An 18,720-nucleotide genomic window follows, 5' to 3' on the forward strand; every position below is an offset into this window, starting at 1 on the left:
AAATTTAGCTGAATGTGGCCCCTGAACTAAAATGAGTTCGACACCCCTGCCCTATATCTAATGCAGCCTCGGTGTCCGACATGCATTTGAAGAAAGAAAACGGCTTTAAGTGGCTTCTGCGACCCCGGATTCTCAATTTGTGCATGTTGGGTCTGGATGTTATAGGAGGCCTTTTCCAGGGTCGAACTAGAAATAATGATGTCAGAGACCGAGCAGAGAAGGAATGGGACTCCAGAAAATGTTGGTGGTTTTTTATCGTTATGAAAGAAAAATACTTTACGGCAGGGGTCTCAAACACGCGGCCCGCCAAAGGTTCCAATCTGGCCAGAATTTGCAAAGTGCAAAAATTCCACAGTCAAGGCTGTGGAAGTCATTTTAGTTCAGGTTCCACATACAGACCAATAACAGCATAATAATCTACAAAAAATAACGACTCCATATTTTCTTCTCAGTTTGATTTGAAAAAAAAATAAAAAAATTACATTATGCCTATAGATCACAGGTGTCAAACATGCGGCCCGGGGGCCAAATCCAGCCCTCCAAAGGGTCCAATCCGGCCCCTGGGATGAATTTGTGAAATGCAAAAATGACACTGAAAATATTAACAATCAAGGATGTTCAAACCATTTCAGGCCATTTTAATCTAAAGTGGATCCAACCAGTAAAATACTATCAGAATAACCTAGAAATAATGAAAACTGTAAATTTGTCTCTGTTTTAGTGCAAAAAAAGTAAAATTACACAAAAATGTTGACATTTACAGTCTAGCCTTTAACAAAAAATGTGAATATCTGAAATATCTTAAGAGAAGTATGTGGAATTTTAATAATATTTGCCCTGTTATTTAATGTTTTGTGTATTTGTAGATCCACTGTGATCTCCAAGTTGTGATTCACATGTACAGGGTGTCCCATAAGTCTCCATACATAGGAAAAATAAACGTTTCTTGACATAAACCATTTTTATTTATATAATATGCTCTATATGACTGCCATTTTGTCGGGAACACTTTTTAAATGCGTGTCCTCCACTGCTGAAGAACTATAAAGAAGAAATATAAAGAAATACATGTTAGAACCATATGTATTATGTCTCCTATGTATGGAGACTTATGGGACACCCTGTATAAGCGATAAACTAAGGCGCAATATTGTTAATATTGCACTTATTTTAATAAAGAATTTTCAGGTTCATATTTGTTTATGTTATGTTCAAGTACAATTCGTAGATGTAATCATTTTCATTACGGACTTTACTTTTTTCACTCAAAAGTTCTTATCCTTTTATTTATATTATTTAACTGGTCCGGCCCACTTTATATCACATTAGGCTGAATGTGGCCCCTGAACTAAAATGAGTTTGACACCCCTGCTATAAATAATGACAACTTCAAATTTTTCTCTTTGTTTTAGTGCCAAAAATAACATTAAATTATGAAAATATTTATATTTACAAACTATCCTGTAACACGAAAAAGTGAATAACCTGAACAAATATGAACCTGAAATGTCTAAAGAAAATTAAGCGCAATTTTAACTATTTTCTGCCTGTTACTCAGTGTTTAGTGTCTTTGTAGATCTGACCCATAATGCACATGTAGAAATGGTAAACTGAGGCATAATATTGTTTAAACTGCACTTATTTTTCATTCTTTCTATTTTTTATTTTTCTATTTTTCTTATGTTGTTTGTTTGGATAATTTTCCAAAGTTAGTATTTTCATAATTTAATTGTTTGGTTTTTTTGCACTAAAACAAAGACAACAATTTGGAGTTGTCATTATTTATCGGTTATTATGCTATTATTTAATTGGTTCGGCCCACTGGAGATCAAATTGGACTGAATGTGGCCCCTGAAAGAACATTAGTTTGAGACCCTGTTGTGCATTATGTAATAAATTCCCATTATGTAATAAGAATGTCACGTCATCTTGTAATAAAGCTGCATTATGTAATAAACTGACACATTTTGTAATTAACTACCTCAGTGCATTATGTAGTAAATTTTTTCGCATTATGTAGTAAGTTATTACAATTTGAGAAATTTATTACAAAATGCACTTGACATTTTTATTTTCAGGAAAATGTAATGTGCTAAATAAATCTTTAAACTGTGTGGTTAAAGTTCTGATTCCATTACCTGTAGCTCCTGTGACTAATTTCTTCTAAATTGCTCTGAAATTATATTAATTTGGATTGTTATTACATAATGAACCATGTTATTACATTTTTTAAAAATAAAAGTGTCAAATGCATTTTGTAATAAATTCTCAAATTGTAATAACTTACTACATAATGTGAAAAAATGTACTATATAATGCGTTGACGTAGTTTATTACAAAATGCGTCAGTTTATTACATAATGCGGCTTTATTACAAGATGACGTGACATTCTTATTACATTTTTAACTTTATTACATAATGGGAATTTATTACATAATGCGGCTCAACAGACCCCTGCTTTACAGGGTTTCTGCAGGTTTCATCAAGTTACATTTAAAGACCTTACAAATACAAATGGACTTTGGTGACGCTCCCGATATGAATAGGGAACAATAATATGCAATAGCAGGCATTTGATGTTGGGTTTTACAGCTGCCTTTTCACTTTCCATGCAACTGCAAAGGTCCAAATTTGGGAATTTTCTTGCACAGTTATTTTCAACTGAGCACTAAATCCACACAATGTGAAGCTGAAAAAGACATTTTAAGACTTCTTCAAAAACCTGCAAAAACCCTGTTTTAACAAAACTAAACTGTTTTGTAAGTAAAGTGAAATCCAAAGTGTGTCTATATTTGTATCATTAACCCATAAAGACCCAGTGCTACTTCTGTGGCAGTTTCCAAATGAACTTTTCTCTCTATTTAACGATTTTTAAGTGATTTATTACCATTTATTATTATATTATCCTCTTTTTTTGGTGTTTTTTTTTTTAGTGAAAATCAGGGATTTTCCTATATTTAATTCACTGATCATGTAGATGTTCATAAAAGCTCAAATTAACGTTGAGGGTTATTATATCAGAAACACAGAAAACTGAAGAAAAAGTTACTTTTTCCAGCAAAGATATCAATAACTGAACATAAACCAAGTGTGTCCACCCACTGGCACTGATCCAACTTTATGGGTTTTACTGGTGAATCAATGTTGTAGATCAGGGGTTCCCAAAGTGGGGTACATGTACCCCCAGGGGTACTTGGAAGAAGCTCAGGGGGTATTTGAAATTTTTTTGGAAAAATACATTAAATAAGTCATTATGTACCAAACACAAAATAAAAATAATGAGAATTATTGCTGAAATATAAAACACAATAAATACATTCATATAATAGTTTTATTGTCAATCATCTTGTTTAAGCTTTGGTAACATTTTAAGAACTTTTCTATTTTATATGATTGAAAATGAGTTTGAGTAGATAAGTGATTATTTTTTTGTTGATGAAAAGTTCAGTTATTAATTAATGACCAATTTATTTATTTTTCTTATCAATGAAAGAGGGTACTTTTCCATATACATTTTGCACATAAAATTGACTTTAAAAAATGTGGTTTTTTTATATATTACAGTTAAATATATGTTTGTTTACAACGTTTTGAAAATATAAACAGACAAAACAAATTTTGCCAATTTTTTTCCAATCACAAATGCTGATGAAAGAGTTGGGCGTACTTGACTAAAAAAGTACATTTCACCATAGCATAATGGATATCTATGACTTTTTGTTTTGCTTTCTCTGCTCGTCTTTCTTTTCACTTTGACTAAAGAAATAACATTTTTGATTCACACACTGTATGTGTTTTATTTTACTATACGATATGAACTATTATGCAAACATTACTGTAATTAAAATTTTTGCTGACTGTATGTTTGTAAAGTTGTCATAAAATTTGAAAAAATAGAAGTAAAAAAAAAGTATATTTCAGGGGGTATTCCACTTTAAAAAAGTTTGAGAACCACTGTTGTATAAGATGACGGTGTTTCCATGGTAACTACAGAAATGGGTCATAATTGATGACAGTAAAAAGATGACAAACTGTACTTTACACCAATTCTTGACATGTATTGACAGGATTAGTGGATCAACAGGTATTAAATATTTCAGATCAGTCAATGCTTTTGGCCACTGGTGGCAGTTTGGGTCTTTATGGGTTAAAAGTAAAGTCTAGGGGCATTTACAAACAGAGAACAGAAAAAGTTTTCCAGTCCTCCAGTCAGAGGCATCTTGGGGTCACAGGCACAGGATTATCGACCTGGTGGCGGTGTCTCGATCTGGGCTAGAAGCTCTGACCGGGGCAGGGCTCACTGAAAAGTGGCCTTAACCTTCCTCAACGTGTCTTGGATCCTTCGTGTTTGTCGCTCGGTCGACTGCTGGAAGTTGGCACCGTTTCCGGCGGCCAAGAGGTGGATGTCGGAGGTGCCGAGGCGGGCGATGCGCAGCCGGAGGTAGGCCTGCAGCTCACGGTCGGGGCTGTAGGGGTACACGGCCTCCTGGAAGGCATGGACCTGACTCACCACCTTTGCTATTCTCCTTAGGACACAAGAAAAGGACAGTGCAGAATAAGAAACCCAAAGAGAAAACACATTTAGAAGCATATCAGACATGCATTTCCCCTCTTTTTTTTTTTTTTTCCTTTCACCAGTTTTATCCGTGACCTGATTTAAGGAGTATGGGGATAACTTAGGGTCCAGAGCAGCCGGCTGTGTCTCTGCTACATCTCCTGACCCCGTACATCTGGCTTCACCCAGTGGCGTCTCGGCATCTGGCCCGAAAACCTCTTTTTCCAATCAAACCCCATCCCGCGTGCGCCATCTGGTGCAGCACTGGCACCCCAACCACAACCCAAATTCAACAGCTGTGCCATTACCGTCCAAACGCCGCTTGTCGTGACCTCAGCATCTGGTCGGCCATATTGGACTGAAGGAGAAGGACACGGGAAAAACGCGTCCTCGTATTCGAGTTGGCCAACTCTGTCATAGATGGATACTTCGGATGTGGACGTTCAGTTAATGACTTACTGCTCGTATTCACAAGGACAGGTATCAGGGTCATTTCAGCGACGATAAGAACCGTGAGGAATTTTAAATAATTTCATAAAAATGTCGGAAAATGTGCACTTAACAGACCCTGTAGATACGAGGAGTACTACCTGAGGACCTAATAGACTGAGATGATGGTTATTTGTTAAGAGTGTTGCTCAGTCACAACCCCCCCCCCCAGCATAATACAATGGTGGGACAGAGTAAACAGGGTGAATATTATGGGAAAAAAACACAGCAAAACTACAACTGAAAGTAGAATTGAAGACAAGATAGAAATAATAACACAAGTGAAAGCAGAACCCCCCCCCCCCACATACACACACACACACACACTTTATGTTTTTTATTCTATTATTACATTAGGTTACAAAAAAATGTTTTTTGCAAGTTGTCTAGGTTTTTTCAACTGAATTAGGACCATTTTGCACCGCTAAATCCAAAAATGACATCTGTTTTTCTCAATCAGGTCAGGTTTTTTTTGTTAATTTGATTTTGAAAAATTTGATCTTCTCACAAAATATAATAATTAATACCAAAATAAGATTGGTAAGCACACTTTATGAAACTTGTGACTTGATTCCTGTTAGGTACAATGGTGTATTCACCGCAGATGTAGCAGAATACGTCAGGCTTATTTTTGCAAGATCTTCTAGTCGAAGCCATTTCATTCACCTGTAATATTAAAAAAAAAACATTAATCATAAATTGGCAAAAGTAAAATCTTCAGAACTCGTTTATTGCAAGAAATATGAAAGAATTTTGTATCAGATGATGTGAAAATGCCCATAAATGTAAGCCAAAATGTTAAAAAGCCAATATGTAGCATAGTTGAGAAAGTTGACCTGATTGAGCAAAATTAATGTGATTTTTGGATTCAGCACACCAAAATGATCCTGAATCAGCTCAAAAAACTTCAACAATAAATTTGCTGTTGACCAGTGTTAGTTAAAGCGCAAGAAACAGTCAAGATTTGAAAATAGATAAATACATGAGAATAATAACAACACTGGTCAACAACAAATTTATTGTTAAAGTTTTTTGAGCTGATTTAGGATAATTTTGGTGTGCTGAATCCAAAAATCACATGAATTTTGCTCAATCAGGTCAACTTTCTGAACTATGCTACATATTGGCTTTTTAACATTTTTGCTTACATTTATGGGCATTTTCACATCATATGATACAAAATTCTTTCATATTTCTTGCAATAAACGAGTTCTGAAGATTTTACTTTTGCCAATTTATCATTAATGTTTTTTTTAATATTACAGGTGAATGAAATGGCTTCGACTAGAAGATCTTGCAAAAATAAGCCTGACGTATTCTGCTACATCTGCGGTGAATACACCATTGTACCTAACAGGAATCAAGTCACAAATTTCATAAAGTGTGCTTACCAATCTTTTTTTGGTATTAATTATTATATTTTGTGAGAAGATCAAATTTTCCAAACTCAAATTAGCAAAAAAACCTGACCTGATTGAGAAAAACAGATGTCATTTTTGGATTTAGCGGTGCAAAATGGTCCTATATTCAGTTGAAAAAACCTAGACAACTTGCAAAAAACATTTTTTTGTAACCCAGTGTAATTTAACGCGACAGGGCCTGGGGGGGAAGGGGGCAAACCCCCCCCACTCCCCCCACACCTGATCACCACCAAAATGTAATCATTTCTTCCTTGTGCCATTACCAACATTTCCTGAAAATTTCATGAAAATCCGTCCATAACTTTTTGAGTTATCTTGCTAACTAACAAACACGCACACACACAAAGCAAAGCAATCACAATACCTCTTGGCGGAGGTAATAAAAATATTGGACCATAATTTTATTTATTTATTTTTTCCATTGGCCCTAATCCTCTTCTGTACATCTCTGTCTAAGTTCTGGCCATATTTGTACACCTGCAAGTTTGTTTTACCTGTGAAAAATAAATAAAAAGTAAAAAAAAAAGCAAAAAAAAAGGCACTTAACTTGATCAAAAGTGTAATAAAGTCCAGTCATTTAATAACTTGTATAATAATGTAATAAAATGTTCTGACTGCAATAACCGTAAACCGATGAAAATCAATTCCTATTCAGGTTTGTACCCAACATCACCTTGTATATGGACGATAAAGAATATGGTTTGATGCCGACTACACTATTCTCAGAGGAAATAAAGCTGTGACATTTACAACTGTAATCATATCCAAAATTTAATGCGGCGTGCAGCTAAACTGAGCTGGAATCACGGATCATTACAAATGTCTCCCAAGGAAATAGTCCATCAGCCGCTCAAATAAGAGCAGGATGTTGTTAACGTTCAAAGTGCATTTGGTTGTACGACATTTAAACTAAAAGTCATTTTTCATGTCAGATCCAATATGTAGAACATTCTTCAGTTCAAGATAAACCAAACTGTGACAAAGAACATAGCATTATATCACCTGTCAGAGTGAAAGGAATACAGAAATGTCAAAAAGTACACAGTATTTGAGTTGATAAATGTCATTAAACTGTTTTGTCACGTTTATTTTTGTTCAATGTTGCATAAATTTCTCAGAAAAGATTTTTTATTGATGGAGAGTCGAACCAAAACATTAAGTCTTCTCCATCATAAAATACATTATCCCATTAAAACCCGAATCAAAAAAACAAAATCTTATCAGACTTTCAGAAAGTTTTTACTTCATTTGGTGCTACATTCAAACTAAACATGAATAATTCTGTGTTTTCAATACACACAAAAACAAAAACATACATGTGACAGGTTTCTATCACGTATGACAGATAAATGAATAAAAAATATGTTCTTAGTTCTGGATTGTTTTCCACGGAAGCAAAACATTGGTTGTGTTGATAGATGTAACAGGTGTATTTATAGCAGACCTAACTGAGACCTAAATCAGGTAAAAATGTTTAAGTCAAAACATGCTGTTGGTTTTCAGCTCCAGGCTCAGACAGACCGACCAGGGGGATCAGGGCTGATCTCTCTCTCTTCTATTCTCTTCCTTTACTCTCTCTCTTTCACCCCAACTGGTCAAGGCAGACGTCCATCCTCCAGGAGTCAGGGTCTGCTCCAGGTTTCTGTCTGTTCAAAGGAAGTTTTTCCTCACCACTGTCACCAGTCACCAGTGTTGGGCAAATTATTAAAAAAAAAGGTAGTTATAGTTACTAGTTACTTACCCAAAAAAGTAATTGAATTAGTAATGGAATTACTCCTTCAGAAATGTAATTAGTTACCAAGAAAAGTAATTATTGTGTTACTTTTTTGAAAAACCTTCAAATATGTAAAAGAAAACTGATTTTTGAGCGTGTTTCACAGGCCAGTTGAATAGAGTAGAACAGCAGACAGGTACGTCATTGAACTTCATATTTACTGGTGTGTGAACAAAACTAAAGACATCCCTGAAATAATAAAGCAGTGTCATCCTTTATGGGTTCTACTACCTTTCTTTCTTACCCTTTGGCAAATTTGAGTTAAGACAAGTCATCGAACGTTTGCGTCTTGAGGCGACTTCTCTGTTAATATTAGTCCTGTCTTACAGAATAGTCATTCAGATGGAACCGATGTTCCCACTGAACAAAGCTTCTACACCATGACTTTGGTGAGGCTGGGGTCCACCAGGGCCTGGCTGGGGTCCACCAGGGCCTGGCTGGGGTCCACCAGGGCCAGGCTGGGGTCCACCAGGGCCTGGCTGGGGTCCACCAGGGCCAGGCTGGGGTCCACCAGGGCCTGGCTGGGGTCCACCAGGGCCTGGCTGGGGTCCACCAGGGCCAGGCTGGGGTCCACCAGGGCCTGGCTGGGGTCCACCAGGGCCAGGCTGGGGTCCACCAGGGCCTGGCTGGGGTCCACCAGGGCCAGGCTGGGGTCCACCAGGGCCTGGCTGGGGTCCACCAGGGCCTGGCTGGGGTCCACCAGGGCCAGGCTGGGGTCCACCAGGGCCTGGCTGGGGTCCACCAGGGCCAGGCTGGGGTCCACCAGGGCCTGGCTTTTCCACCACATAAATACATATCTGCATTTATAGGAAGAAGATGCTCCTCCAGTTAATCCCACATCTCCACTTTTTTCAGTCGCTCCTCTCTGATACAACAGTAAATGTCTTCAATCGTCAGTCGGACTCACTGATAACTCCTCCCCTAAATTAGCTGCGTTCAAGTGAATGTGATGTGCTGCGGACAACTCAAACTTGGAGGTGTCATTAATAGTTCAGGTGAAGGCAGCGTGGCCAACTCAGACTCATGGACACACAGGTGAAGCATGAACGCAGTGTGGGTAATTTGAATAGAAGAACGGCTCGTAAACGAATCAGTTCTCATCGTTCACTGAAAAGAGTCGTTCAAAAGACTCGACTCATTCGCAAACGTCACACCTCTCCTGCCTGGCTGAGCGAGTCAGGACGGATAACAGCTGTTAGATATCAGTGCATAGTAACGCACCACATTTCACTGTCTGTAACAGTAACGGCGTTGTGACTTTTCAAATAGTAATTAATTAGATTACACGTTATTGGAAAACAATAACGGCATTGGTAACGCTGCTTTTTTTAATGCCGTTATTCCCAACACTGTTCAATACACACAAGAACAAAAACATACATGTGCCCGGTTTCTATCAAGTATGGTGAATAAATGAATAAAAATATGTTCTTAGTTCTGGATTGTTTTCCACAGAAGCAAAACACTGGTCATGTTGAAAGATGGAACAGGTGTATTTAAACCAGACCAAACTGAGACCTGAGGCCTACATGACTGGAATACAGGGGTAGGACTGGATAAGCAGTGGTTTCTTCCTACTCCCTTTCAGGCACAATAGTTGTTCTTTTTTTTTTTTTTTCTATTATTTGATTTTTTATTTGTGTATTGTTTATTATTATTTCTATTTTTCTTCCATATGTTTTGTATTATGTCTGTGTCTGAAATAAACTAAACTAAACTACATCAGGTAAAAAAGTCAAAACATGCTGTTGGTTTTCAGTTCCAGGCTCAGACAGACCGACCAGGGGATCGGTGCTGATATCTCTCTCTCTTTTTTTTTTCTCTTCCTTTACTCTCTCTCTTTCACCCCAACCGGTCAAGGCAGACGTCCATCCTCCAGGAGTCAGGGTCTGCTCCAGGTTTAAAAAGGAAGTTTTTCCTTCCACTGTCACCAGTCACAAGTGTTTGCTCCTGGAGGATTCTTTTTTCTTTTCTTTTCTTTTTCTTCTTGCTCCTGGAGGATTCTGTTGGGTTTCTGTAAATTGGCTTCAGAGTCTGGTTCCAACCGGCTTGATATGTACAGGGTGGGGAAGCAAAATTTACAATATTTTGAGGCAGGGATTGAAAGACAGTGTATGACCAATTAGTTTATTGAAAGTCATGAGAATTTATTTGCCACAAGAAAATTTCCATAATAGAAAATGTTTTTCTTCTATGTGTCCTCCTTCTTTCTCAATAACTGCCTTCACACGCTTCCTGAAACTTGCGCAAGTGTTCCTCAAATATTCGGGTGACAACTTCTCCCATTCTTCTTTAATAGTATCTTTAAGAAAGTCGACATCGCTGTGTGATGTTCTATTGGTAGCATGTTCTAAAACGCCCCAAATAGCAGAATCCAGAGGGTTTAGATCTGGGCTAGAAGGCGGCCACAAACATGATTCCCAAAAATTGCTAAAGTTGGATTTGTTGCTGTTGTCAACAAGTGTTTTGGTGTTCTTGTGTAAGATTTTAACTTCAAATCCTATTTTACTGCATTTCTAACGGTCTTGTTGTCTATGTCAAGTTCAATTGCCATTTTTCTCATGGATTTGGTTGGATCCTTTAGGATTTTGGATTTGAGAGCTTTAATAAAAGCTTTGGTAAGTTTTTTTGTTGCTTCCTCCACTTCCAGACTTTCTGGTAATAGTTTTGCTCATAGTCATTCTCTTCTTTCCATTATAAACAGTCTTTATGGACACTCCAACTATTTTTGAAATCTCCTTTGGTGTGACGAGTGCATTCAGCAAATCACACACTCTTTGACGTTTGCTTTCCTGATTACTCATATGGGCAAAAGTTTCTGAAAAGGTATGGATAATAGTGTTAGGTATGATTATGACATCAATATATGTTTGGTTTCAAAACAACTGACGTAGTGCCTGCTGAGAAAAAACAACTAAATGTTCATTGTAAATTTTGCTTCCCCACCCTGTAAAGCACAGGTGTCAAACATGCGGCCCGGGGGCCAAATCCGGCCCGCCAAAGGGTCCAATCCGGCCCGTGGGATGAATTTGAGAAATGCAAAAATTACACTGAAGAAATTAGCAATCAAGGATGTTTAAAATCATTTTAGGTCAGTTCAATCTAAAGTGGGTCAGACCAGTAGAATACTATCATAATAACCTATAAATAATGAAAAAAGCTATGATAAAAATGATAAACTATGGCATAGTATTGTTAAAATTGCACTTATTTTTCAAGTTGTTCATATTTGTTCATGTTATGTTCAAGTACAGTTTGTAGGCGTAAACATTTTCATCACTGAATTTTATTTATCTTTTACTCAAAGACATACCGTATTTTTCGGACTATAAGTCGCTCCGGAGTATAAGTCGCACCAGCCAAAAAATGCATAATAAAGAAGAAAAAAACATATATAAGTCGCACTGGAATATAAGTCGCATTTTGCATCCTTGCTCTGATAGAGAGGCGGTTGCGTTGCATGAAGCGGTAACACCAAGAAGGTCCTCCCGCAAAGTCATTTATATTCATCTCCTTGGCAACTACCTGGGCATGGAGACGCAACTGCACTGTTGACAAGCCTCTCCCGGCTGCACGTTGTTCAAGCACCCATGTGCGAACTCATTCCTCTAGTTGTGGCCACCTAGCTTTTAGCCAACGATTAGCTTTTTTTGTTTTCTTCATTGCAGTCAGAGTAACCTCCGCTTTTTGCCAGTCCCTCACAAGTTTCTCACTCACTCCAAACTTTCTTTCTGCTGCTCGATTACTGTTTTCGGCTGCATATTTCACTGCTTGCAGCTTGTAATCTGCAGAATATGATTTTCTTTTTGATGTCATTTTTTTTCAGCCCTTCTCAGTTGTCTTTATAAGTTACCGGTAATGTTGAAATTTTACATTTTCAGTGGTACAGAAGTAGCAGGTACAGGTACACAAGCCTAGAGCGCCCTCTTGTGGCTGTCAGTGTGAAAATAACGAACATGTGAAATTATATAATAATGTGTTAATAATTTCACATATAAGTTGCTCCGGAGTATAAGTCGCACCCCCAGCCAAACTATGAAAAAAAGTGCGACTTATAGTCCGGAAAATACGGTAGAGAAAACTTTGGAGTTGATATTATTTTTAAGTTCTTATCCTATTATTTATATTATTTTACTGGTCCGGCCCACTTTATATCATATTAGGCTATATGTGGCCCCTGAACTAAAATGAGTTTGACACCCCTGCTGTAAAGTGTCATGAGATAACTTTTGTAATGATTTGGCACTATATAAATAAAATTTGATTTGAATTTTGTTTATTTATTTTGAATTTGCATTAAAATCAAACAACAAAAGGATTATATAAAAGTCCAACATTCGAAAAGGAGCCGGATGAAGTTGAACTTCTAATCTCTGCCCCCTTACCCCTTTGATTTGATAATTACCTCTGCTCTCTGAATGCTTTTCTAGTTCCCTCTGTTTCCATCTTTGGTTAAACCTCACCTGAGCTTGGTCCACTTGTACGCTCCTGTAGTGAGTTTGAAGGCTCCGATCTCCAGCTGCTGGACGTGCATGGCCAGGATGTGCACCGACGGCAACGTGGGCTTCCTCCTCATATGTTCTCCCCCCATCAAACACAGGTCGTCACTCTTCAGAAACACCTGATCGGACAGAAATCCAGCAATTTTAGACCCAATAACAAAAGAGAGATTCAGATATATTTCCCCCCAGGATGAACCTAATGATGACCTCAGATAAACGCAAAAAAATTATACTAATTTTTCATAAAATATTGGTGCCAAAAATACGACCCAAATTGGGACAGGTGAAGCTACCTATAGTTGTCAGTGCATTTGATCGGAAAACATGGCTGTAAATAGTCTTATATACCGCTATAAATAAAGACACTGTGTTAAATTTGATCAGCCTTGGCGGAGGTCTACGCTCTCCGAGTGCTTCTAGTTCTTTTTGGTTTCGGAGTTTTCGTCAGTGAACCTTACAACATTGTCAAATGTAATACTTGTCAAATCGCTCAGGCAGGTTGTGTACACTCTCTTATCCATTTGTGTTGATACTTGTCAGGAAGTCCTTTTCTGCGACGATAACACACTTCCGTCAAGTGTGAAAAAGGTCAGTTGTTCTGTTTTATTGTTCATTGTCTATCATGTATGTGTTTTATACAGTTTTGGCTGCTACCTTTTGCCAGGTCTCGCTTGCAAAAGACATTTCTAATCTGAATGGGACTTCCTGGTTAAATACAGGCAAAAATAAATAAATTAAAAAAAACCTCGCAGCAAATAAATTAGCTCTTACTGGAATAGAAAATGTAGCAAATTTCCCAATTAAGCCAAACTCGCAGGTGCTTGACGCTGTAATAAGCATGTCAAATGCAGCGGCGTGATGTGACTGAAAGGCTCTGGGAGGATTTTCCACAAATTTACAGTCCAAACCACAGAGGCGTACCTCCACACAGTTACCCAGGAAACTTAGTATGAGAGGGGTGTGCGTGCTTTGATGCATCAGGTTCTTGTGAGGGGGGAACTTTCAGAGGCAGTGCCAGCTGTAAGCTCTTAGCACACAGTCAAGTTGCTCCAAGCTGTTTTTCTATCGATTTATTTGCCCCCCAGGCCAGTTTTTACAATATGTGACCAGCCTAGCCTGCAGTGGCAAACACTGTTCACGTCTGCTTGTGCACGGACTAGCGAGCAAACGCACACACACCGAAACGCACACACCTGCACAGCTCGTAGCTCCTCCAGGATCTCGCACACCTTGGAAGACAGATGTTTCCAAGCCTGTTGGCAAGAGACGGCAGAAGTTTTATTTAGCAGCTCCAAAATGAAGAATAATTATACCACCGTTTCAGAGTAACACCAGAGTGGATGACTATAACCTGCTTTTCTGATTTAACCCATAAAGACCCAAACAGCCACCGACGACCAAAACCATCTACTGATCTAAAATGCTGAATTACCTCTGAGCCACTAAACCTATTCATACATGTAAATACAGGGTGACACAAAAAAACGGGAACTTTTTAACAATCCAATAAAACCAAGAGTGATGGAAGAAAAATATTTTATTCATAGTAATTGAAACTTTAACACATGCCATTTAAGAAACAATGATGGAATTTTCATTTTTTAACAATTACTTCCTGTAGATGGCGTCCTCCTGTACGAATGCATTCTTGAAATCTGCTGTTGAGATTCCTCATTGACCGCAGATCCAGTCTCTTCAAAGTTATTAATCCAACATTTTATCGCGTGTTTTGATGGAACAGCACCATGACGTCCTAAGTTGTAAAAACGTCGGAACTCCCTCTGCGCAGCTGTCAAACTATCACCGTTTTTATAAAACATTTTTATGGCTAACGCACGCTGTTGCCCGTTCCACTGATCCATGGTTACTAAAATGGGGGTGTGTTTACTTGCTCAACGTGACTGTCTCGCAGTGCTGCCACTTGCTCATGTCTGCCAATACGCACTTCAAAAATTCCCGTTTTTTTGGGTCACCCTGTATTTGGTGTAAAATACAGGTCGTCACCTTTTCTTTTTTTTTTTTTTTTTTTTTTTTTAATTGTACACTTTATTTATTTTTTGATATACCAGCCCCAAAGGGTGTTTTAACCCTTTCATGAATAGTGGTCACTACAGCCCAGCCAGCATGTCCATATGGGCCCCAGAAGGGTTACATTTGGGCTGCATATAAGGATCCCATGTGGGTTTGTCTGCAGTTTCCATGGTGACCCCACATGTGTTTGCCCAGATCAGAATCAGAGACCTGAATATCTCATATTATTTATTCTTCACACTATTTTATCCCACAAAATTTATCTTTCATGTCATTTGCACTACTTCTCATGTTATTTGCACTACTTAAATTCTACGTTTTACAAATATCTTAGATTGCAATCTTTTTATTTTTTAATGTAAATATCTGTGCCTGTTACTGATATTTGTTGTTTTACTGATATTTTTCTGTAAATTCTTGCACTGAACCTGAGAGCTCTGCCTCAATTTCGTTGTACTTAGTACAATGACAATAAAGAGATTCCGATTCTGATCTGGGCAAACACATGTGGGGCCACCATAGAAACTGCGGACAAACCCACATGGGACCCTTATATGCAGCCCAAACGTAACCCTTCTGGGGTCCACATGGACATGCTGGCTGGGAGTGGCCAGTTATTCAAAACTGTTGTATATTCATGGATTTTTTTGTTTTAGTTCCACATCAGCCAACACAGTGGACGCTTATGCATCATCTCATACACTGACATTCATACCATTACTGTAACTTTGCTGTTCTTGATAAACCTGATCTGCACTAACATGTTTCAGTCTGAATCAGTTGTTAATTGTTAGACTTTTTTGTTTTAGTGTAAATACAGTAAACTGACATGAACATTTTTACATTTATGAAGAGAAAAATTTGGAGTTGTGAGTATTTAGAGGTTATTATGACAGTATTTGACTGATCTGACGCACTTGGGATTAAATTGGTCTGAATGTGGAACCTGAACTAAAATGATTAATATCTTCAGTGTAATTTTTGCATTTCACAAATTCATCCCAGGGGCCGGACTGGACCCTTTGGCGGGCCGGATTTGGCCCCCGGGCCGCATGTTTGACACCTGTGATCTACATGATCAGTAAATTAAATACAGGAAAATACCTGATTTATACAAAAAAAATGCCACATTCAGAGTAACACCAGAGTCGATGACTATAACCTGCTTTTCTGATTGAACCCATAAAGACCCAAACAGCCACCGACGACCAAAACCATCTACTGATCTAAAATGTTATTACCTCTGAGCCACTAAACCTATTCATACATGTAAATATTTGGTGTAAAATACAGTTTGTTACCTTTTCTTTCTTTTTTTTTTTTTACACTTTATTACCTCCGCCAAGGAGGTTATGTTTTTGCCAGGGTTTGTTTGTTTGTTTGTCTGTCTGTTTGTTTGTCTGTCCGTTAGTGTGCAACATAACTCAAAAAGTTATGGACAGATTTTGATGAAATTTTCAGGGTTTGTTGGAAATGGGATAAGGAAGAAATGATTAAATTTTGGTGGTGATCGGGGGTGGGGGGGCCCATTTCCAACAAACCCTGAAAATTTCATCAAAATCTGTCCATAACTTTTTGAGTTATGTTGCACACTAACAAACAGACAAACAGACAGACAGACAAACAAACAAACCCTGGCATAAACATAACCTCCTTGGCGTGGGGGGGGGCCCACAGGGGGGGCCACTGATCAGCCTTGGCGGAGGTCTGCACTCTCCGAGTGCTTCTAGTTTATTTATTTTTTGACGTATCTGCCCCAAAGGGCATTTTAACCCTTTCATGCACAGTGGTCACTACAGTGGACAGTTATTCAAAACTGTTGTATATTCATGGATTTTTTTGTTTTAGTTCCACATCAGCCAACACAGTGGACGCTTATGCATCATCTCATACACTGACATTCAGACCATTACTGTAACTTTGTTGTTCTTGATAAACCTGATCTGCACTAACATGTTTAACCCTTTCATGCATACTGGTCACTACAGTGGACAGCTATCCTACAGCCGTTCTCTTGTATATTCATGGATTTTTTATTTATTTATTTATTTTTTTACACATATCTTTATTAAAGTTTTAGGACACTATGTATCTTTTCTGGCATGAATTGGTAACCTTGTGTAGATCTCCCCTGAGCATAAACCCCCAGAATCACATGCCCCCCCGGTAGTTTTCACACAATTTATCAGTAAATACATGTTTCGTTGCTTCAAAAATTAAACGCATGGTGTCCAGCTGATGATGATGATTATTATTATTATATATATATATATATATATATATATATATATATATATTTAAACTTTTTTATTTTTTAATGTTTTTTTTTTCTTATTTATTTTTTTTATCTGTTTATTTACTTTGTATTTTTTTATAAGAATTTTTTCAATCACATTGTTTTTTTTTTCATGTTTAAAGAGAAATGAAAACACTCAGGGAAAAAAATCTTGATTAAGGTTCTCATAATTCGTGCATGAAAGGGTTAAGTGTGAATCAGTTGTTAATTGTTAGACTTTTTTGTTTTAGTGTAAATACAGTAAAATGACATGAACATATTTACGTTTACAAAGAGAAAAATTTGGAGTTGTGAGTATTTAGAGGTTATTATGACAGTATTTGACTGATCCGACGCACTTGGGATTAAATCGGTCTGTATGTGGAACCTGAACTAAAATGATTAATATCTTCAGTGTAATTTTTGCATTTCACAAATTCATCCCAGGGGCCAGACTGGACTCTTTGGTGGGCCGGATTTGGCCCCCGGGCTGCATGTTTGACACCTGTGAGCTACATGATCAGTAAATTAAATACAGGAAATTACCCGATTTATACAAAAAAAATCCAAATATAGTGCATAATATTAGAATAAATGGTGATAAATCAGTTCAGAAAGGTTAAATAGAGAGAAAAATTCATTTGGGAACTGCTACAAAAGTAACACTGGGTCTTTATGGGTTAAAAAAATATGGATGTTTTTTATTTATTTATTTATTTTTTTAGTGTTGGTGTGTTTAAATTGTGTTTTTTAATTACCGCTACTCACAGGCTTCATTCCCTCTCGCTGCACTCACTCTCTACATCTTATTTGAATGCATTAATGTTAATTTCTCATTTGTGAAACTAATTAAACACCATCTACGTTCTATCACAGTTGAAGAAAACATTTAACTCGAGGGCATCTGACTTTACTACACGAGCTCAAACTTTACGTGCGGAGTAATTTATGAGCTGCAGACTTACTGGTAATTGCCTGACAATCACATTCTCCAGACCTCCAAGGACCTGCATGGCTGTGGCGAAGTTCCTCGATTCGTAGCAGTGTTTTCCTATCCACAGATACTTGGTCAGCAAAGCCACTTGTGTCTGCGAGAGAGAGAGGAGAGCTAGTGATTAAAAGAAAAACAAGGAAAAAAATGCCAAGCAAGGCAAAATGTAAAACTGGAGGTTTGTGTACTGGTAAGCTTGGGACTAGAGCAGACTGCATAATGAAATGAAACCTGCTGCAGAAAAGGCAAAACTATTAATAAGCTGCTTCTTATTAGCATTCCACTGAAATGTATCTGTACATTCCATTTATTTTCATTATGACTTTCTCAGCTTTTTGGAAGACAAAAAAGAAAGGCACAAACTAAATGAATATAACAACAATAATAACAGTACAGGGTGGGGAAGCAAAATTTACAATATTTTGAGGCAGGGATTGAAAGACAGTGTATGACCAGTTAGTTTATTGAAAGTCATGAGAATTTATTTGCCAAAAGAAAATTTACATAATAGAAAATGTTTTTCTTCTATGTGTCCTCCTTCTTTCTCAATAACTGCCTTCACACGCTTCCTGAAACTTGCGCAAGTGTTCCTCAAATATTCGGGTGACAACTTCTCCCATTCTTCTTTAATAGTATCTTTAAGAAAGTCGACATTGCTGTGTGATGTTCTATTGGTAGCAT

The 18,720-nt window shown here is 37.6% G+C and overlaps 1 protein-coding gene and 1 long non-coding RNA gene across 2 annotated transcripts in view; one reads left to right on the forward strand and one right to left on the reverse strand.

Moving 5' to 3' along the window:
• The first annotated feature begins 369 nt into the window (after window positions 1–369).
• On the forward strand, window positions 370–12,300 carry LOC115434768 (uncharacterized). The gene is made up of 3 exons (XR_003937592.1): window positions 370–384; window positions 9,358–9,359; window positions 12,090–12,300. It is a non-coding gene; the product is annotated as an uncharacterized LOC115434768 (long non-coding RNA).
• Window positions 3,925–18,720, reverse strand: part of kndc1 (kinase non-catalytic C-lobe domain containing 1) — a 214,492-nt gene continuing 199,696 nt past the window's right edge. Inside the window, exons 28-31 of the mRNA XM_030156898.1 lie at window positions 18,014–18,136; window positions 13,936–13,995; window positions 12,704–12,861; window positions 3,925–4,527 (exon numbers count right to left, since the gene is read on the reverse strand). Coding sequence (XP_030012758.1) covers window positions 4,299–4,527; window positions 12,704–12,861; window positions 13,936–13,995; window positions 18,014–18,136 — 570 coding nt within the window. The 3' untranslated portion in view covers window positions 3,925–4,298. The remainder of the gene's footprint in view (window positions 4,528–12,703; window positions 12,862–13,935; window positions 13,996–18,013; window positions 18,137–18,720) is intronic.

The sequence above is a fragment of the Sphaeramia orbicularis genome, chromosome 15 (genome assembly GCF_902148855.1).
Source record: "Sphaeramia orbicularis chromosome 15, fSphaOr1.1, whole genome shotgun sequence".
In the NCBI taxonomy this organism is placed as follows: domain Eukaryota; kingdom Metazoa; phylum Chordata; class Actinopteri; order Kurtiformes; family Apogonidae; genus Sphaeramia; species Sphaeramia orbicularis.